At 37.8% G+C, this 22,770-nt stretch overlaps 1 protein-coding gene across 4 annotated transcripts in view; it reads left to right on the plus strand.

Annotated features, from left to right (window-relative positions):
• LOC139148498 (solute carrier family 12 member 4-like) overlaps positions 1-22,770 on the plus strand; it is a 114,046-nt gene that overhangs the window by 89,701 nt on the left and 1,575 nt on the right. For all 4 annotated transcript variants that reach the window (XM_070719976.1, XM_070719977.1, XM_070719978.1 and 1 more), the window contains one exon: positions 11,083-11,543. In XM_070719976.1, coding sequence (XP_070576077.1) covers positions 11,083-11,543 — 461 coding nt within the window. The remainder of the gene's footprint in view (positions 1-11,082; positions 11,544-22,770) is intronic.

The raw sequence follows: 22,770 nt of genomic DNA on the forward strand, positions 1-22,770 counted from the left end.
AATATTTCTTGATGTGGCCATAGATTAAAGCAACTCTGGAGTTTCATTTGCCAAATTGTCTTGTTATCACTGTTGGATCATAAGTAAATTGAAACTGAGTCAGCCTTCGTTTTTTTCAAACAAAAAGTCTCAGGTTGGTACAGTTATGTGATATCTTAACATGATACATTGCTTGAACATAACAATTCAATATTCCCATACAGTCACAAGCATGGCATATATAGAGTCTTACAGAGAACACAGCAAGTAGTTGATTTTTTATTCCTTTTCTATTGGACAGTGTACGGTAGGCCTTGGGCCCAAATGGTATCCAATGTCGCCACAATGTCCGTGTGTGTGTTTGTGTGTGTGTGTGTGTCATTCTGTCTTTCCCTCAGCGTGGTCTGTCAGTCTGTCTTTAGAGTGATCTGTCAGTCTGTCTTTTTGACCTGTCAGTCGGTCTTTAGATTGATCTTATTTCAGTTGTAACTTGAAAACTGAATGTCAAAATATCATACAATTCGTTAAATGGCATGCCAGGCCTATATATAAACCAGCCCCCAGCTGTACAACTTCAGATTTTGAGGTTTGGCTAGAACCAACAGACTATATATACTGTCCAATTGGATGTTTCATTGCTTTGCCAGGTAAAAGAGTAGCAATATTAGATATTCCGACATATTGGCAGAGCCAACAAAATAATTGCCCTTTATATTCCACTGAATGACTTACTTACTTGAAGAAAACTGTCTTGAGTTGGCCCCAGTATGGACCTTACACAGGCAAAATGATTACTGCACTCTGATCAGTGAATTCAGAAATCATCAGAGAAAAGCATTGGATGACTTGAAGAAATGTTTTTGAAAACTTGCTAACAATTTGTGGCATTAGTCAACTGTGATTGCTATCGCTAGAAAAATTTACATTGCAAGTGAAAAATTTGCCATGTGCATGTGTGTATGTATTTATCACTGGCCAGGGGCATGTACGACAGTTTATCTTTGGTTTCAATTGATGGAAAGATAGAACTTGTTAGCACAAACATGGTGATACATGATTGCAGAGACAGAAACACATTTCTGCAAACTGCAAGTTGCACTGAATTAATAACCCTTCAAATCCAGCAAAGCTGTTGGCATTGACAGTGAAAGTGTAACAGGCCGCAATTTTCAACAAGGGATCCCAAAGTTCAGAAAATATTTCAGTATCCTATGAGCAGCAGTATCATAGTTAATACTCCTGTCAGGCAGTGTTTGTACATGTAATTATACCACCAGCAGGCATAAATCGGCAAGAAGCCTGTGACATCTGTTGGCAACACACACCTACGCACTGTCTGTTCTATTTTGGTGACTTGTCATAATAAGTTCATTTGCATATTTATGGAAGACTTTCTTTAATTAGGCCAAACACCAAAGGCTGCCCAAGGCACTGTCTTATATGGTAACTTGGTGCCATTCGTTGTTAGCTTGAATTTGATCGAGAATGTACCAAATTTTGGAACACCTGTATTGTGTTTATTTTTGTTTCAACACCATTTCTTATGCATTCCTTTGGCACACAGTGTCAACGTAAGTCTTAGTTTGATTTCCGACATGCAAATTATATTCTCAAGCTGTGCTATGCTGTGTATGAAGTCCATCAATACTTTTTCTGCTTTTACTTTTCTGCCGTGTTTCATCCTGAAATTAACAATGTATTATCATGTGAATCAATGTTGTTTGCAGTAACTACTTCCTTGACTTTCTAATCCAGTTTTAATATTTGGAGATCACTGCATCACTCCGAACATTACCTAATAGCTAAAATTGACCTTGCTTGAACAACTTTATTTCTTTGGCTCCGGAGTTGTTTTTGCTTTCACAGTCTTATGTCTGTAATCTTATTGTTTAGTTTTGATTGTTTGATAACAATATTTTTACTTCGATGACATTTCACAGGGCTGACCACAGCCACAATGTACCGTAGTAGATTCAAAAGAGAAGTAACTGAATCCTTGTGCAAGCTGCTGATGCACATCAATAGCCTTGTTATTAGGGACTCATAATGACCAAAAATCCTGTCCAAATTCATCAGAATGCTACCGTTTTATTTTCCATCATGACTTCTCAGGTACTGCATCTTTCTACAGGACGAGGTTTGATGCATCATGTCACTACTGGAAACCAAAGCAGTGACAAATAAAGTTGTATTACATGACAGACTCAAGGTACGGTTGTTGCGTCACAGCCAATTCAGCTAGCTCTGTGAATATGCTGCAATGCTAAATATATCCAATATCATCAGCACTCTGAGTTTTCTGCCTTGTACCTTTCAAGAAAAGGATGATTGAGTTCAGATATTCAACTATGCAAATAACATACATTTGATGAATACACTATTGAACCCTAATGTTTCAATTTAAATAATATGTAGAGATGGCCTACTGTAAGGTGGTTATACAGCCCATTCAGTCTGATATGGCCCATTCAGTCTGGCATTTTCACAAAATAAAAAAAATAAGAGGTCACGACTCTGAATGACTAGTGATGTGTTGCACCGAACCTCGCATATCAGATGAACAGTGGTATTTGTATTTAATTTTTTCAGCATTTTTGGGCATTGAGAGTCAATAATAATCATCAATCAATGATTGTAGGCAGATTGTTAATTTAAATGGGAATTGATAGAAAAATTTTGTACACTAGCAACTTGCATATGGATTCGGTATCTTGTCTATGGAATGTTCAATAGTTGTGATGGGGCATAATTGACCCATCAGAAGATCACTACACCTATGAATCAACAGCTATTTAGGAGAATGCTGCCTATTGATTGGCCTTGATACACTGTGCAATCACAGAACTGCTGTCAATAAATGTGATTTTCATGACATCATATGCTATAATGTTTACAATTGAGTTTTTAGCTCCCATAGCCATATGTATATATGGCAATGGAAGCTATTCTTATAGGCTAGGAAAATGTCTGTATGTATGTATGTCTGTATGTCTGTATGTCTGTACGTCTGTATGTCTGTATGTCTGTATGTCTGTCCGTCAACATCAAAAACTCCAAAACCGCTGTACATTTCATCTTGATATTTGGTGTGTACATGGATGATGGGCTGTAGATGAGATTTTGTTCAAATGAAGTTGTCATTGCCAAAAATATGCAAATTAAGTGAAAAAATGTAAAAACAGTCAAAATTGAAAAAACTCAATAACCACTGAGCAGATTACATGAAAAATTAGCATGTAAGTACTTTGGGCTGACATGAAATGATTGTGCGCATCTTGGGTCAGTATCTTGGACTTGCTATTTTTCATGAATTTTTTTGTAATTTTCTCCCATTTTTGGTCAAAAAATCTCCTGCTCTGAAACCACAAGTCCGATTGATTTGAAACATGGTATGGAAGTGCATAGGAGTGACCTTTCCCAAATTTGGGCAAATCGTGGTGAAATTTGCATATTTTTAGTTTACACGTCCATAGACTCCCATGTATAAGGCAGATCTCCATAGACTCCCATGTATAAGGCCACAAAAATAAAAATTTAGTTTCTCATCGTATTCATATTGCAAAAAGGATGCAGTGACACAATTTTTAGTCCCCACGGATGAAGTCCAGTGAGCTTATAGATTGGGTCATGTCCGTCTGTTCGTCCATCGGTGAGTCCATCCGTTCACGCAGATATCTCGGATATTTTGACAAAATGTCATGTGACCTTGATGACCTTTGATCTCAAATATACATATTTGTCCATAACTCAGTAACCACAAGTGCTACAGCCTTCATATATGGTATGATGGACAGCTTATGACGCCACAAATTGTACCTCATTAATTATGCACATATCTAATTTTGAGCGAGCCAATAGAGCTAGAGGTCTGATTTTTGGTATATAGGGATAACTTAGCAAAACAATTTTTTTGACAAAATGTCATGTGACCTCGGTGACCTTTGACCTCAAATGTACATATTTGTCCATAAGGCCAAAGTAAGTAAATTCTTTGTTTTGCGTCCACTCAAAATTCTAAAAGGTATGCGGGTAAGCGGCTAAAAAAACACACAGAAAATTTAACACAAAACTGTTTGCCTTTATTGGACAATTTTTCTCAAACCACAAGAATACTCCTGGACACACTGTATAATCACTGTATGCATTTTCATAGCAAATGGATCAAAATAAACAGTCATTCTTTGACGTTTGCTTTTCTCTTATTAGTTTTAGATTTCTTTCTTGTGCATTCAAAGTGTCCACATGTCAATACCATTGCACAGCAACTTGACAGCCTCATCAAATTACTTAAATCTGGACAGTTTGAGGAATGGGTACACTATAACAGTATACAGTAGCAGTCTTTTGTCCTCAAGTTCTCGTACGTTTTTTTCAAGTTTCTTGTAATGTCTATGCTCTAATGGAATGTCATAGTTTTGCTGAAAGCTGTCTGTTTTGAAAGAAACACCAAACAGAAATGGTACGTAACTTGTAGCCTCTGCATTCATTTTAGAAAGATGGGGCATCAGAGAGAAGAAGAAATTGATGATATAATTGACAAAAGTATTCCCTGTAGCTTCCTCGGGACCATCGGTAAAACCAGCACCTTTCCTTTTCCATCAAATATAAGAAAGCATTTCGCAATTGTCAGTCTCCACACACAGACTCATCAGACCCAAATTTAGGTGGAAGCTTCACATCTATATTCCTTACACTTTCAAAGTACCACACCCCAGATTGATTGAAAATATGAAGTATCATGGCATAAATGGAAATATTCTACAATGGGTCAAAGCATGATTGACAATACAAAACAGCAGTAGTCATAAATGGAGCATCATCTGAATGGATAATACGTCACAAGTGGTGTCCCAAAGGGTTCAGTTCTTGGACCAGTACTCTTTCTAATCTACATCAATCATACTGGCGGTGAAATTAGTTCTGAACTCAAAAATTTACTGACAATACCAAGACATATCATCCCTTGCGAAATTGTAGTGATCCTGAAATTCTACAAGCTGATTTGGACAAGCTACAAAAAATGAGTGAACACTGGCGGACGCATATTGGCCACAACAACCCCTTCAATAAATACTCAATGAACAATATTTCACTGGGACGTACAACTGAAGAAAATGACTTGGGCGATCTACTTCATTCTACCTTAAAACCTTCAAGCAAATGTGATAAGTTTGCAAAAAAGCAAACAGAATGTTGATCTCATCAAACGATCATTGTCGATCAAATCAAAAAATGTCATTCTTCGTCTTTACAAGCAACTTGTGAGACCACAGCTCGAACATGCAGTAAAGCTTTTGGTCACCATGGCTACAAAAGGACGTAAAAATCTTAGCACGGCAAATAATACCTTAAGTCCAACACTACAATTATCAAAATAGACTTAAACATCTTGGTTTAATAACACACTTGAACAAAGAAGAATTCGCGGCGACATGATTCAACTCTAGAATTAGTTATCAAAGGCCATGACCACTGTAACCTTTCACTTGAGTTAGCAGCCGACTCGAGAACTTGAGGACACTGTCCCAAACTTTATAAACTAACCGTTCGACTTAGAAAGTACTTTTTTCAGCAAGAGTTGTGGACACCTGGAATAAATTACCAGCCGATGTCATTAATGCAGAAAGTGTGACCTCCTTCAAGAGCAGCTACGACTGCCTACTACAAGTTTGAACTTTCACAGAGGGATTCTAATATACTTTCCCATACCCAAACTGAACAAAAAAGTACGTAAAGGCCTTTCGTTTACAGGACTGATCACTGCTTTATTTTTTGTTTCAAGTTAAAATGGACGAATTAACCAAATTTTTGGCAAACCTAAAAGACCAATTAACTAGGATAGGCCTCAACACTTTCCGATTTTTCCGTCTGCCATACTCTCTGAGTTGTGGTACCCAAGTCCAATCGGCCAACTGAATCTCTCTCTGTTCAAGTCCCGATTGCTTGCAATGACCATGCCTTCAAGTTGCCGTGCAAAGGTTTCCTGTTTTTCAACTTCGATTATTTCCCTGCTTTCATCCATTTTTTATTGTGACGACAAAGCCACAACAGGCCAAGCCACAACAGACAGCGAGAACGTGAGGCCCCGGCGTGAGGCTGAGAGTATCGACAGGGGTAAATGTGTAGAGAGTACTGTTTTACATCACCGCATGGTAATTAGTGAAATCTGACTGCCGTAAAGGAGTGTTTCGTCGCAAAGTTAAAAGCCACGACTTGTTTTTTGCGACAAAATAGCGCCACCAACGGCTAAATTTTGAAAGGAAAGTTTGTGTTTTTTTTCCGAAAAATCTCCAAAAACCTAGGCGCGCGCGGACGCAAAACAAAGAATTTACTTACTTTGGCCTAACTCAGTAACCACAAGTGCTACAGCCTTCATGTATGGTATGATGGGACACCTTATGACGCCACATATTGTACCTCATTAATTATGCACATATCTAATTTTGAGCGAGTCAATAGAGCTAGAGGTCTGATTTTTGGTATATAGGGATAACTTAGCAAAACAATTGTTTTTGACAAAATGTCACGTGACCTCGGTGACCTTTGACCTCAAATGTACATATTTGTCCATAACTCAGTAACCACAAAGGCTACAGCCTTCATGTATGGTATGATGGGACACCTTATGACGCCACAAATTGTACCTCATTACTTATGCGCATATCTAATTTTGAGCGAGCCAATAGAGCTAGAGGTCTGATTTTTGGTATATAGGGATAACTTAGCAATACAATTTTTTGACAAAATGTCACCTGACCTCAGTGACCTTTGACCTCAAATGTACATATTTGTCCTAACTCAGTAACCACAAGTGCTACAGCCTTCATGTATGGTATGATGGGACACCTTATGACGCCACATATTGTACCTCATTACTTATGCGCATATCTAATTTTGAGCGAGCCAATAGAGCTAGAGGTCTGATTTTTGGTATATAGGGATAAGTTAGCAATACAATTTTTTTGACAAAATGTCACGTGACCTCGGTGACCTTTGACCTCAAATATACATATTTGTCCATAACTCTGTAACCACAAGTGCTACAGCCTTCATGTATGGTATGATGGGACAGCTTATGACGCCACATATTGTACCTCATTAATTATGCACATATCTAATTTTGAGCGAGCCAATAGAGCTAGAGGTCTGATTTTGGTATATAGGGATAACTTAGCAAAACAATTTTTTGACAAAATGTCACGTGACCTCGGTGACCTTTGACCTCAAATGTACATATTTGTCCATAACTCAGTAACCACAAGTGCTACAGCCTTCATGTATGGTATGATGGGACACCTTATGACGCCACATATTGTACCTCATTAATTATGCACATATCTAATTTTGAGCGAGCCAATAGAGCTAGAGGTCTGATTTTTGGTATATAGGGATAACTTAGCAATACAATTTGTTTGACAAAATGTCACGTGACCTCGGTGACCTTTGACCTCAAATATACATATTTGTCCATAACTCAGTAACCACAAGTGCTACTCCCTTCATGTATGGTATGATGGGACACCTTATGACGCCACATATTGTTCCTCATTAATTATGCACATATCTAATTTTGAGCAAGCCAATAGAGCTAGAGGTCTGATTTTTGGTATATAGGGATAACTTAGCAAAACAATTTTTTTGACAAATTGTCACGTGACCTCGGTGACCTTTGACCTCAAATATACATATTTTTCCATAACTCGGTAACCACAAGTGCTACACCCTTCATGTTTGGTATGATGGGACACCTTATGACGCCACATACTGTACCTCAATAATTATGCGCATATCTCATTCTGAGCGAGCCAATAGAGCTGGATGTGTGATTTTTGGTATATAGGGATATAACTATAGGAGAGAAATTTTTTGACCAAATGTCATGTGATCTCGATGACCTTTTACCTAAAATATATGTTTATGTCAATAAATAAGTAACCACAAGTGCTATGTCCTTTTTATTTAGTAGGATGGGAGACCTTATGACAACACACGCTTTACCTCATTAATTATGTACACATCTAATTCTGGGCAAGCGAATAGAGCTAGAGATCTGATTTTTTGGCATATAGGGATAATTAGCAATATAATTTTTTTTTTCAAATGTCATGTGACCTCGATGACCTTTGACCTTGATTATACATATATATGCATATTTCAGTAACCACAAGTTCTATACCCTCCAATTTTGATAGGATATTAGACCTTAAGATTTCACATCTTGCACCTCATTTATAATGCGCATATGTATTTCTTGGCTGGCCAATACTGCTAGAGGTCTGATCTTTTTTCCCGATTTAGAACCATAACTTAGACATGCCTCATGTGTTTCAAATTGGGAACAACGACTAGACCTATGTGCCCATAGATCTCAACATATACACTCCAGTGATACTTCTTAATGACCACATTTTCCTGCCCCATCAAGACTAATACTCCTATTACAAGTGGGGACTATGTCATTGTAAATGACTTGTTGAGTTAATGGTTGTATCACAGTATTCGATATATCTAATTCTGTATTTTTTCCATTTTATATTCTGAATAATTACATTAAACATATTTCACTGTCTCAAGTACATTTCATTTAAGTATTTTCACTTCATGCACTTTATCCCTTTCACACATGTTCAAATATCTGACCAGAGAACAAACACTAAATAGTCCAGGATGGGAGCTACAGTGTCATTGACGCTATTTTTAATGAATTGCAGAGCAAATTATTTAAAACAAGCTCTATGTGATTTGATTTTATCATATCATTTCTTAAATTTCGGTCTATAGTCTGAATTTTGATATCAGTTTCTGTAATTCAAATTCTCATGCTTTTGAGATATTAAAGTGTGAGTCCTGCCACATTTTGAGACTTTTTCGTTTGACTTGGGGCATATACTATAGTTCTGGTTGTCAATGAAATTGGTATTAATAAAACAAACATTTACACACAAACTGAAGCTTATTTGAGCGGTTTTTAGATGGTTGTATTATGTTATTTCGACGAAAACACGGGAAAAGTTGCACTTTTCGATTTCCATCATGGCGACATTTTCCGGAAATTGCCGAGCTCGCCCCGTTTTGGCGCAAGTAGCTGTGACGTCACTAATGGAACGGGTGGTGGTGACTTCGTGCATTGACTATGGAGATAGTGATAATTTCATGAGTGAAAGCAGTGCAACTGAGAATGTCATCGTCACAGAAGATGTGCCAAAGCTGTTCAGAATTTACAGGCCTGCAAATTTTAACAGTCGGAACCTTAACTTAAACGAGAACAAGAGCGAAACTCTTGTTGACAAGCCCAACACACCAGTGCACTACCGTCCACACAACCGCAAGCTAACAAAATATGTCTGGAGTTGCCATCCCACCTTATTATTACTTCTCAAGACAAATTGCCTCGTTCAAAATCTGTATATAAAAATTTGAATTACACCATGACGCTTGTAGATAAATGTCGTAGAGATCAAGTTGAAAATTGTCCACCGTTCATAACACACATCTTTCCTATATCAACAGCTGGAAGTGGAACAGGCTGAGGGTCATGTTAGCATAAACACCAAAGGTAGTATTCTCGCCGTAAAATCTTCAGTTTGGCGTTATTAAACCTCACATGAACATTGGCACTTTTAAAAATATGTGACTGTAAAGACATGTCTAGCCAAATTCTCGGGAAGAGAAAAATTAAAATTGACATGATGTAAATATCGGGCACACCGGCACCCGAGGCCGGGCGGCTCAGCCGGCCATTTCTGTGACGGAGTGATCAGTTACTCTTCCGCAGTTTTTCTTCTTGATTAAGTGTCAGCGATATAAAGCACAGTGTTCATTGTTTCATGACTGCGAAATTCTCAAAGAAGCTAAAATATTTTAGGGGAGACTTAGTCTAGCAGAAGGGAACAGATGACGACAACGCGACTGCTTCGTCAACAGTATAAACTTCTTTGCATGCTACACGTTGTGTCACTGTTACTGGCAGCGCCGTGCTGTATTATACACAACCTATCGTTCAGTCTCGCAAAGAGTCAGTCAATCACTAGGTAAACTTTTTAGGAATATAAAATTAGATATCTCCTAACGTTACTAATTATAGAGTCACACATGCATGAGATCTAGTACTTGTATTCATTTATTTATTTACAATCACTTTCGTAAAGCATCTGAATCGGCGATCAGTCTTGGGGGATGTAAACACGGCCATACTTCTCCGTGGCCCCCGCATCCTTGACATGTTTTGGGCAACCTGTCGCAGTCTTGCTGCTGTTCTCGCTCTTGTCCACAGTTGATGATGATACACGCGAAGCTTTCTGGTGACAATGGTCGTACTGGTACGGCATTGCGATTACATAATCGATGTAGTAACTGCAGGAATTAAAGTCTATCTTACCGTGCATCTGGCTTCCGAACCGTGTTTATTCTAAGTCACGGCACTCGAAAATGTGCACCACAGAAAACGCTTGTCTGAATGCCTCTTTTCCGACCCTTTCTTGTAATTTTGTCAAATGCGGCTAATACATCATCCTAAAATGCAATAAAATGACCAAAGGCGTAACTTCTCACCATGTTGAAGCCACAGCGGTAGGCATTCGCTATGGCCGAGGTGAACACACTCACTCGTACATTCTATTAGTTACGTCATTTCCGGTGGCAATGCCCGCGAATTCCGAAACGACCCGAATGGCAGCTAACTTCAAAGTCGCACAACATGTTGCATTTTAATAATATTTAACCGCGTCGTTTCATTGGGGTGATGCATTTATTTGATAAAGTAGGGGTGGCAAAATCATATAGCATGGCTCATTTTAAGCAAAATTAACTTTGAATTTATGCGGGACATACACTTTAAGGGCACAAAAGAGACATTCGTAAAAGTAAAGTTGATAAATAAAGATTAAAATGAAAGTTTTGTAGGACCAGTGTATACATGATCACGCTGTCTGAAGAGTTTTCGCTTCCACAAGATTTGTCAACTTTAAGATTAATCGCCACCAAGTGACTGATTGTATCAGATAGCTGAGTGTATTGGGTGACTGAGTGTATCAGCTGACAAGTTACTTTTAACCACATTTTCTATTTGTAATTCCTCTACAATAAATCAATTCATGTTTGTAGGTACAACACTTGTTAGATGTACACCATGGACCACAACAAGATAAAACCAATGCGCTGGGTGATGCAAAGGATATTGAGGAGTTAGTGGAGGCTGATGAAGAAGAGCTAAGGAAAGGAGGATTCCTTGAAGGTCTTGAAGAAGTGGCTGATGTGGAAGAAACAACAGATGATGCAGAGACTGCAACTGAACAGAAAGAAGCTGCTGACGATAGAAAGGAAGATGTTGATGATCAGAATGGAAGATTTGAGGATGCCGAGGAAGTCGATGGAAAAGGAGCACCACTAGCAACCATTGATGTTGAAAGTGAAACCTTTGGAACACCGTCCAAGGTTCCAGAAAGTCCTAGTAACACTCCAGACAGTCCTCCATCATCACCAGGAACACATGTTCCAAGGAGACCAAGTAAAAAGACACCAAAACAAATCAAAGAATATTACAAAAATCTACTTCACATCAAACCGTGAGTATAGTAGCAAAAACATTACATGCTTGGTTCTTCAAAACTGATAACCTTTCTCTTAGTATACCAGTAAAGTAATACTACCCAGCTGTTCTTTGTTGTTATGGGAAATGGCAGAATGGGGTGATCCAAATTTATTTTAGCCGTTAGAAAATAACCATTTTGAATCTAGCCAGGCAATCCAACATCATCCTCATTGAAAAGCCACAAAAACAGTCCAAGTACTACACCATCACAAAGATGTGAGCAATAGCTTTATGAATATGTTGATAGTTGAAGTAGTTATCTTCTTGAGAACATAGAACTTTAGACGTGTTAAAACTGTTTTGAAAGCCTAACAAAACTTTTTGAATTATTTTCATTATGGGGCAATGATACCTTATCAGCAGTGCCCACAATATTTCAGTTTTAGATGAACGGAATTTCATAGGACTGTGGCTGTCAGTTGTCAAGCTATGTAACGGTCCAGGAATTGACAAAGTGGGCAAACCAAGCATTGAAATGCTCAAGTGAGCATTTTGACTAAAAAAGGGCAAAATGAGCATAAACTTAGAGTGATGGCACCTCCAGCAATAGGAAGTAAGGTTTATCAGATCATCAAAGGAGCATCATGCAATGGTTGTATCACATACACATTTTGCACAGTATACAAATGTATGAGCATGCGCAATTACCGGTATATGCATTCTCAATATTTTACCCACTGCAGTTGAAATGCAGAAAATTCTGATGTTGCTGAAGTCAAATATGTAATGTTCAAGAGCCAGGAACAGTTGTGCTGTGAAATTTCCGGCTGATCTTTATAGCTCCTGTTAGTCATGAATATATGTGGCAATAGGAGCTATGATCACATGGCATCTGTCATCTGTATATGTGTGTGTGTGTGTGCGCTAGTGAGCGTGCATGCATGCATGCATGTACTCATGTTATTTATTTATGTGGGTATCTGTATATACTGGTATGTGTGTATATATGATAACTTGATAATCCATTTGTTAGATGTTTTTATGACAGTTTGTACAGTGGAGTATCCTCCGTGGTTCAATCCAGATCTAATTTCTCTGTTGAAAGAGAAAGCAGATATCCAATGTAGATTTAAAGTTTTGAAATTCAGCAGATTATGAAATCTTTTCTATATGAAGGTCAGTTTTGAAAAACAACTGAAAAAATATCAAGTTTACAATTTTTTCACATCTAGTGTCATCACACAGATATGTGTGAACAGATCTCATTTATAGTTGGTATGGGAACAGTGTTCTATGACTTGCATTTGTGGCATGATGTAGCTTTATATGAGCCATTTGGTTTCCAGATCACTGCTGTGCTATTTTGCAAAATATTGGCATGTCAGTAATATGCAATCAAATCTAGCAGGGAGGTACAACTCCAAAAGACGTTCATGTCATTAACAATAACTTGATTTTCATTTGTTGTGTCTTCCGAAGGCCGGAAACCCTGAAAAATGAGCTAAAATCAACTTTTTACAGCTCGCAGTCACTTGAATTTCTAGTATTTTCAGAATTGTCAGCAGTGGTCCAGGGCAATTTGTGTTCATATGATAAAAGCCATTTTCCTGGGAGATTAGGCCTAAATATGATAATTCATGATTAAAAATGATAAAATGTGGGAATGTTGTTGATATTTTGAACAAAGAAAACTGAAGTCTTTAGAGCCTCTATGCTTTTAGGAGGTAAACTATAATAATTCACTAATAGTCGCGCCAGTGGCTTACTGACTACACATGAGCGTATTCATAATATACTATGCGAGTAACCGGAAGTGTACCCTTCTTTCATGGGCGCCGCCATGTTTTTTTGAGTGCTCGTAAATAAACAAATTCGAAACGTACTCTCCATTATTTTATAACATGCCATTAATAAAATATATCTTTTTTGTTAGCGAGTAATTATTATTATCCACCCTATCGCTGATACAAAATTTCTTATCACGCCTAAAAATTAAAAGAAGAGAGAAAACTGTCGTGCATATGAACGAGAACATTTGCAAAGAATGCTGGGATTGAATCTTAGAAAGGCGCCCTCTGTGTCAATAACTATGTGCAAAATTTACCCGTTTTTAGAAGTAACCCTGGTTTTCAGCTTACAATATCGGAAGTTGGGCGGTACAGTTACTATTGCAAAGCTAATGATGGCACAATACGTCCCTTGTTAAACACAATAGATAGTAATCATGGTAAAATTTGCAAATTTATGTCAAACTTTTTTACACATAACAGAAAATCTACACGTACAGGGCAGGGTCTGACATCGTGTACGTGAACTGTCATCAGAGGGTAAACAGGTCATACTTGTACAAACGTATATAGAAAGTAACAATTAATTCTATTTTATCCTTTATGATTACTAATCATGAATCAATACAAATAACATTTTTAATCTCAACGCCTGGCGCGACACCAAGGGCTGAGCCCTATATAATATTAATTGCTTTAAATAATTTAAATTACTCCAGAAGGAGTCTCGTACAAGTCTCTGATCGTCTGTAGCAAGCCTAGCTTGAGATCGACAAGGTCACCATGCAGAATTCCTTATACAGTCAAGACCCCCTAGCTCGATTGTAGCTGATCTTAACAAGAACCACCTAGCTTGTCAAAACAGCGTTATGGCAATTTTCTATTGCTATCATGAGGATCAAGGAGTTCATCTCAGATATTTGGTTTTCAACCTATATTTTTGAAATTTAAATGGAAAAGTGTCAGTCATTGGAACATGAATTAAGAGAACTTTATAGCAATAGTGAAAAAAAAAAAACAAGTTGCAATGTGCATCAAACAGTTGTCTTCAACCAATTCTAGTTCAGACTTCTGGATTTATTAGTGTCATGAAAGATTTGATTCATTTCTTTTAAAAACATGAAATGCGGTAACTGGCAAGAATCCCCATGAAAGACAAATGCATGAAATCAGTTTTATCATGATAGGCCTAATGTATTTTTTTCACAATTAAAAACTTTAAATACCAACACTTTGTCACAAACCGTTATAGGAGAGATCCCACAATCTTAATTTTAAAATGAATGCATTTATGATATCAAATTTTCAATGGAAACAACAGCCCCACAATACCTTTCTGCCTTGGTGATTTTACTTTGCTTTGCGTGCTTTGCTCACACAGTGACCCCCTATTTTAACTCAATGACCCCCTATTGTTATCATTATAAATTTTCAATGGAAACAACAGCCCCACAATACCTTTCTGCCTTGGTGATTTTACTTTGCTTTGCGTGCTTTGCTCACACAGTGACCCCCTATTTTAACTCAATGACCCCCTATTGTTATCATCATGGGACACTGTGTCCCACCTTTTTCAAATCCTGGGCAAAACACTGCGCATGTCCGAATCTCAAGCGATACTGTCCAGAGTTACGCATATGCAGTTATATTTAGTAACAGACCTGAAATCATTATCAGTGCTATACTATACATATCGCACTATAGACAACGACACAAAACCTGGTTCAGCATACTAGTTTTTCAAACGATTGAGATATCTAATCTTGTAGCAGTTCAAAAGCAAAATACTCTCAGACATGAGAAATATGTGCATTTTAGACTTTCGATACATTTGCTTTATGCTTGAAATTAGCAAGCGATGCGATGCTCGGACAGCGCACAGCGTATCAATGGCACTTGGGTCAGGGGTCATCACCAAAGACGTCAGTGTGTATTCACAGCCAGCTTGAATCATGATCCGGATCGTGAAAATCACGGATCATGAATCCAGATTCATGTCTATTACGTAAAAAGAACCATAAAATATCAAATAGATAACATTTTGATATGGAGAAACATGTTTTTGTTTCACTGACAATAAAGTTAAATGCTCAAATATCGTGACAAGAGTTGCACATTTGAATATATATGAATGTGAAGTATAACGCCGAGTCTGTTGACAATGTCACGTCACAAAAATTTTTGCGACTTTATCTTTAAGAAAGCCAATTCACACAAGTTTCTAATGCCATTAAAGATATTTTCTTGTTGGCAGCAATACACCATGAACAGTTTTGCTGTTCAGGAGTGCCTTACTCAGGCTAAGTTCTAAAAAAGCCACGAATATGCCTTTGACCATGCCACTACCTTCCTTTCCAAATTCACGGACAACTTTCCTTCTCTGGTCATAATCTCTTTCCATTTCATAGCCTTACTTGCGCTTAAAACCTGCGTTAAGGATGGTTTCTTCCCCATATTGGTGGAGCAGCCCAAGTCAAAAAGGAAAGTGTGCCGTTTTTGCTAAGTTTAAAGGGGAAGTTCACCAAGGATGATTTTTACATATGTGGTAGCTCTGTGGTCATTTACCCCAGAAAAGCTATTTTCACCATTGATAACTCGCCCGATTTTCTACGAAAATGATAAAAATAGTACAGGAAGTTGCCCATGTAATTTGAATCATGGGAAAAAAGCCCTAAGCTTTGAGCTTGCATCATGTGATATGGAAGGGACCATCTTCGGATGGGTATGGCCCCCACATTGTCCACTCACAGTAGTACAGTAGTAAACAGCAACACAAAATCTGACAGTGGACAGTTTATTATAAGTGATTCACCGTTTATGCAAGGATACTCAGTATAAACAAAAATTATGTTAATATGCACAGCCTGGTTTGAGCCTGGGTGAGTGGACAATGCCATACCCATGGGAAAATGGTGCCTCCCATATCACATTATGCAAGCTCCAAGCTTGGCGCTTTTTCCCATGATTCAAATTACATGGGCAACTTTCTGTACTATTTCTATCGGTTTTTGTAAAAATCATGCAAGTTATAAATGGCGAAAATAGCTTTTCCGGGTTAAGTGACCACAAAGCTAGCACATATGTAAAAATCATCCTTGGTGAACTTCCCCTTTAACCGTCACTACGGTCCTTCACTGTTGACGACATCATGGCTGTCACTGCATGGAGTAATCTGTAGGCACATTGCGCGTAGTCCAACCCAAAACTTCGCAACATTTTAGTCAACTAGTCATGGTGTACCGGTACATCTTTTGGTTTGTGAGCTATTTCATTACAATTTTTTTCATTACTGTATGTTACAAATAGGATCTCCTGACGTATTAGGTCAGGGATGCACAGAGATAAAGCATTACGTCCTAAGTTGAATGCAGGACAGCACGCGGACAGACAGAGTGATGACATCATAGTGCAATTTCCGATTCGCAAATTTGGCTAATTTTCGCCAAAATCTTCTCGCTAAATGCTACTTTTTTCTCGCATTTGCGATTTTGGCGAGCGGGCAGCGGAAACACTGTCCATCTGTCCATGGGTCCATCTGTCCATGGATCCATCTGTCCATTCGTCCATTGGGCCATACCAGTAGGTCTATTGGTCCATAGGTCCATGGGTCAATCAGTCCATTCGTCCATGGGTCTCTCTATCTGTCCATTGGTCCATCTGCACATGGGTCTATCTGTCAGTCTGTCCATGGGTCCAATGGTCCATGTTCTACCTGTCAACGGGCCTGGCTTTCCATCCAGTGTGATTGTTAGTCCCCACGGACACCGTCCGGGGGGACTTATAGGTTTGGTCATGTCCGTGCGTGTGTGCGTCCGTGTGTCCGTGCGTCCGTCCGTCCGTTCACGCAGATATCTCAGACATGCCCAGGTCAATTTCTTTCAAACTTTGCACAAGGATAGTACCCTACCCCATACAGATGCACGTCGATTTGTTTCACAATGCGATCAAATTTGGCCGTGTTAGAGGACTTTTTAGTTTTCACCTCCATAGACTCCCATGTATAAGGCAATCTCCATAGACTCCCATGTATAAGGCAGTCCATAGACTCCCATGTATAAGGCAGTCCTTAGACTCCCATGTATAAGGCAGTCCATAGACTCCCATGTATAAGGCCAAGAAAAATAAAAATTTAGTTTCTCATCGTATTCATATCGCAAAAAGGATGCAGTGACACAGTTTTTAGTCCCCACGGATGAAGTCCAGGGGGCTCATAGATTGGGTATGTCCGTCCGTCAGTCCATCCGTGAGTCCATCCGTTCACGCAGGTATCTCAGATATTTTGACATTGATATTTTGAGGTCTGATTTTTGGTATATAGGGATAACTTAGCAAAACAATTTTTTTGACAAAATGTCACGTGACCTCGGTGACCTTTGACCTCAAATATACATATTTGTCCATAACTCAGTAACCACAAGTGCTACAGCCTTCATGTATGGTATGATGGGACACCTTATGACGCCACATATTGTACCTCATTACTTATGTGCATATCTAATGCCAATAGAGCTAGAGGTCTGATTTTTGGTATATAGGGATAACTTAGCAATACAATTTTTTTGACAAAATGTCACGTGACCTCGGTGACCTTTGACCTCAAATATACATATTTGTCCATAACTCAGTAACCACAAGTGCTACACCCTTCATGTATGGTATGATGGTACAGCTTATGACGCCACATATTGTACCTCATTAATTATGCACATATCTAATTTTGAGCGAGCCAATAGAGCTAGAGGTCTGATTTTTGGTATATAGGGATAACTTAGCAAAACAATTTTTTTGACAAAATGTCATGTGACCTCGGTGACCTTTGACCTCAAATATACATATTTGTCCATAACTCGGTAACCACAAGTGCTACAGCCTTCATGTATGGTATGATGGGACACCTTATGACGCCACATATTGTACCTCATTAATTATGCACATATCTAATTTTGAGCGAGCCAATAGAGCTAGAGGTCTGATTTTGGTATATAGGGATAACTTAGCAAAACAATTTTTTTGACAAAATGTCACGTGACCTCGGTGACCTTTGACCTCAAATGTACATATTTGTCCATAACTCAGTAACCACAAGTGCTACAGCCTTCATGTATGGTATGATGGGACACCTTATGACGCCACATATTGTACCTCATTACTTATGTGCATATCTAATTTTGAGCGAGCCAATAGAGCTAGAGGTCTGATTTTTGGTATATAGGGATAACTTAGCAATACAATTTTTTTGACAAAATGTCACGTGACCTCGGTGACCTTTGACCTCAAATATACATATTTGTCCATAACTCAGTAACCAAAAGTGCTACACCCTTTATGTATGGTATAATGGGACAGCTTATGACGCCACATATTGTACCTCATTAATTATGTGCATATCTAATTTTGAGCGAGTCAATAGAGCTGGATGTCTGATTTTTGGTATATAGGGATAACTTAGCAATACAATTTTTTTGACAAAATGTCACATGACCTCGGTGACCTTTGTCCTCAAATATACATATTTGTCCATAACTCAGTAACCACAAGTGCTACACCCTTCATGTATGGTATGATGGGACAGCTTATGACGCCACATATTGTACCTCATTAATTATGTGCATATCTAATTTTGAGCGAGTCAATAGAGCTAGAGGTCTGATTTTTGGTATATAGGGATAACTTAGCAATACAATTTTTTTGACAAAATGTCACGTGACCTTGGTGACCTTTGACCTCAAATATATATGTTTGTCCATAACTCAGTAACCTTCATATATGGTATGATGGGACAGCTTATGACGCCACATATTGTACCTCATTAAATATGCGCATGTGTTCTATTGCACAGTGCACTTGGTTGTGTAATGTCATGTGACCTCGATGACCTTTGACCTGAAATATACGTTTATGTCGATAAATACGTAACCACAAGTGCTATGTCCTTTATATCTATACCCTCCAATTCTGATAGGATATTAGACCTTAAGATGTCACATCTTGTACCTCATTATTATGCGCATATGTATTTCTTGGCTGGCCAATACAGTTAGAGGTCTGATCTTTTATCCCGAAAAAAACCATAACTTAGACATGCCGCATGTGTTTCCAATTGGGAACAACGACATAGACCTATGTGCCCATAAATCTCAACATATACACTCCAGTGATACTTCTTAATGACCATATTTCCCTGCCACATCAAGACTAATACTCCTATTACAAGTGGGGACTATGTCATTGTCAATGACTTGTTCAGAAGTGTTTTATCTGATTTATTCTATTTTGCTCCTGCGTCAACAAACCATTAACTTCATGTGCACATCAGTAGCTTGAACGGGCTTAACCTTCTACCTTTTGATATACTCATTTCCAAAAACAACAAGAATGAATACAATAGATTTTGGAGCAAACATTCCTTTATGAACTTTTATTGGTCCCCGCCCGAACCGACGAAGTTTGGTTGGGACTTGTAGATTGAGTGGCGTGCATCCGTGCATCCACAGTGATATCTCAGACATGCCCAAACTGATTTCTTTCAAACTTGGTACAAGGGTAAAACACTGTGGTGGACATATGCACATCAAATTGTTTTGGGATACAATCCAATATGGCCAGCCGCTATGCGGCCATTTTGTTTTATGTCTGTAGGCATTATGCAGCTTTAATATGAACCAATTTCATTCAATATTAGCGCACAAAGACAATGAACTATAACTCAAACGTGCACATAAAATTGTTTTTTGATACAATCAAATATGGCTGTCTGGTGGCCATTCAGATCTAATTTTTGCATGTCGAGAGCTGAAACTCAAATATTCCTGCACTAATTTCATTCAATCTTCACACAAAGGTAATACACACTGGTATGCGTATGCATGTCAATTTTTGATGTGATACAATTTACAAATTTCTCGTTATTCAATGTAAAAATTTCTGGATTGTAAAATGAATCTGAATCTAATGCGACACAACACAATATTCTGAATCCCATTCCATACATGAATCTGAATCGGTGGCAATCCAAGATGGAAAGCAGAGGCTTTAGGGTTTAGACTTAAGATGTGAATTTGTTTGATTGAACGTATTTCTGTCAAAAATATGAAAATGAGGTAAAAGAGGTAAAATTAGCTAAATTGCTCTTGATTTGTAGGTCAGATGAGGTTGATATACATGTATGTTTCATAGGTACTTTTGACATTCCTATGCAAATGCGTTACTTTTGTTGGGATACTTTTAAATTTTGTATTTTATTAGCTCATATTTGGTATGTATATAAATACCAAAAAGAGCTTATATGGTGAGTCGGTGGCGTCTGTATGTATGTATGTATGTGCGGATGTATGTCCATCCCACACAAAAGCTCCCAAACTGCCACACCTACAATCCTAGTGTTTGGTGTACTGGTAGACCCAGGGGTTGAGATGTGAAGTTGTTCAAATGAATATGTCAGTGTCAAAAATATGCAAATGAGGTAAGAAAAAGGGGAAATCCTGCAAAAGTGCAGGAGTGGTGGTAGTAACTGAAACAGCCTACATATCTGAGTCTGAGCTTCTATGATCTCTAACCTATTATGTGTAGGAGTGATGGCAGTAACTGAAACAGCTTATGAATCATTTCCTGTCCATTGTTCATGAACTGTTACATATTGGCAGACCTGCTCAAACTAAGAGGGACTGTGTTGAAACATTCCTCTGCTATGCATGTTGCTAAAGTTGACCTCCAGTACCTAAAGTGTCAGACCTTATTTACTTTTGTCATTCTTGTTTTTCTGGTTTAAATATTTCTTGAATGGACCAATTCAAACCAAATATGAGCACACTGTCCTTGACGGTATTTTTATGAATGTTTTTGGGATTGTTGCTTCTGACGACTTTAAATGACCCATAGCAACTTAAAATATGTTATTAGTGTAACATAGGCATCATTGGTATTGATGTGTATTAAAATTTGCTTACGAAAACAATTCCAAGGTTATTTTCAATCCCCCATTTATACAACCTTAATTCCACTGTAGTCTTACCACTAACCCTTCCTATCCAAGTAATCCTGCAAAATAATATGTGAAGCGCCCTCCATATAGCCACTTTTCTTCACATGTTTCAATATCATTTACTCAAATGAGTACAAGGCTGTTTCAGCATATTTCAACTCTTGTATTCTGACAAAGTGTGTGCACACACTTGAGACTTTCACCCACTACTGGATTTGTGACTTGAAAGTGCATTTACAAACGTATATGCACACTTTCACTGTCGTACATTGACAAAATTTATATTTGGCGGGGACTGTGTCATTGAAAATGACTTGTTTACTCTGTAAGTGATAAAGTATGTGTTTTTTTTTCTTTTTTTGTTTTTAGCTCACATTTGGTATACCAATGTGAGGTTATCGTATAAGCTGAATCAGTTCATTTGCATCCGATTTGCATGTCTGTATGTATGTATGTATGTATGTATGTATGTATGTATGTATGTATGTATGTATGTATGTATGTCCGTCCACGTCAAAAACACCTAAACCGCAGCACTTACTGTCTTAGTATTTGGTGTACAGGTGCACCTAGGGGTGGAGATGTGAATTTGTTCAAATAAACATGTCAGTGCCAAAAATATGCAAATGAGGGGAAAAAAGAAAAATCCCTGCAAATTGCTAAAACTCTGTAACCGTTGGTCAGATTAGGTTGAAACTTGGTGTGCAGGTTCCTTTAGGTATTCTAAATTAGGTGTTTAAAATTTGGGATGAAATTTGCATGTTTCTATTTTTGGAGTAATTTTTTCAGTTTTAAGTCAAAAAATGTTTTTCTCTGAAACCACTCATCTGATTGCTTTGAAAGTTGGTATACATGTTCCTCAGGATGACCTCAGTCAAGCTTATACAAATTGAATTGAAATTTTCATATTTTTAATTTTGGGGCAATTTTCCGAATTTTTGGTCAAAAATTTTTTTATTCAAAAACTACTGATCTGATAGATTTGATATTTGGTAAACAGGTTCCTCAGGTTGATCAAAGTCAATTTTATGAATATCGTGAAGATATCTCAAATTTTGTATTTTTGCTGAATTTTTTGGTTATTTTTCTCATTTTAAGTAAAATTTATACTTCTCTGAAACCGCTAGCCCAATTGCTCTCAAATTTGGACTGGATGTTTGCAAGGGTGTTACCCTTCTAATTGTTGAAATTACAACAAAATTGGAAATATTACTGTTTTGGGGCAATTTTTGTCATCTTTGGTCAAAAAATCTTAAAAAATATTTTCTTTTTTAAGCCCCTGGACAGACAGCTTTTATATTTGGTGTACAGATGTCCAGAGATGACAATAGTTAGATATGTGGAAATTGTCCTGAAATATACAAATTTGTATTTTTAAGACAATTTTGTCATATTTGGTCAAGAAAACTTGTTCTCAAAATTAGTTGTCTGATAACTTTGTAATTTGGTAAAAAAGTCCCGAGGGATGTTATTAGATAAATTTTCTGTTCAAA

The sequence above is a fragment of the Ptychodera flava genome, chromosome 13 (assembly GCF_041260155.1).
Source record: "Ptychodera flava strain L36383 chromosome 13, AS_Pfla_20210202, whole genome shotgun sequence".
Taxonomy (NCBI): Eukaryota; Metazoa; Hemichordata; class Enteropneusta; family Ptychoderidae; genus Ptychodera; species Ptychodera flava.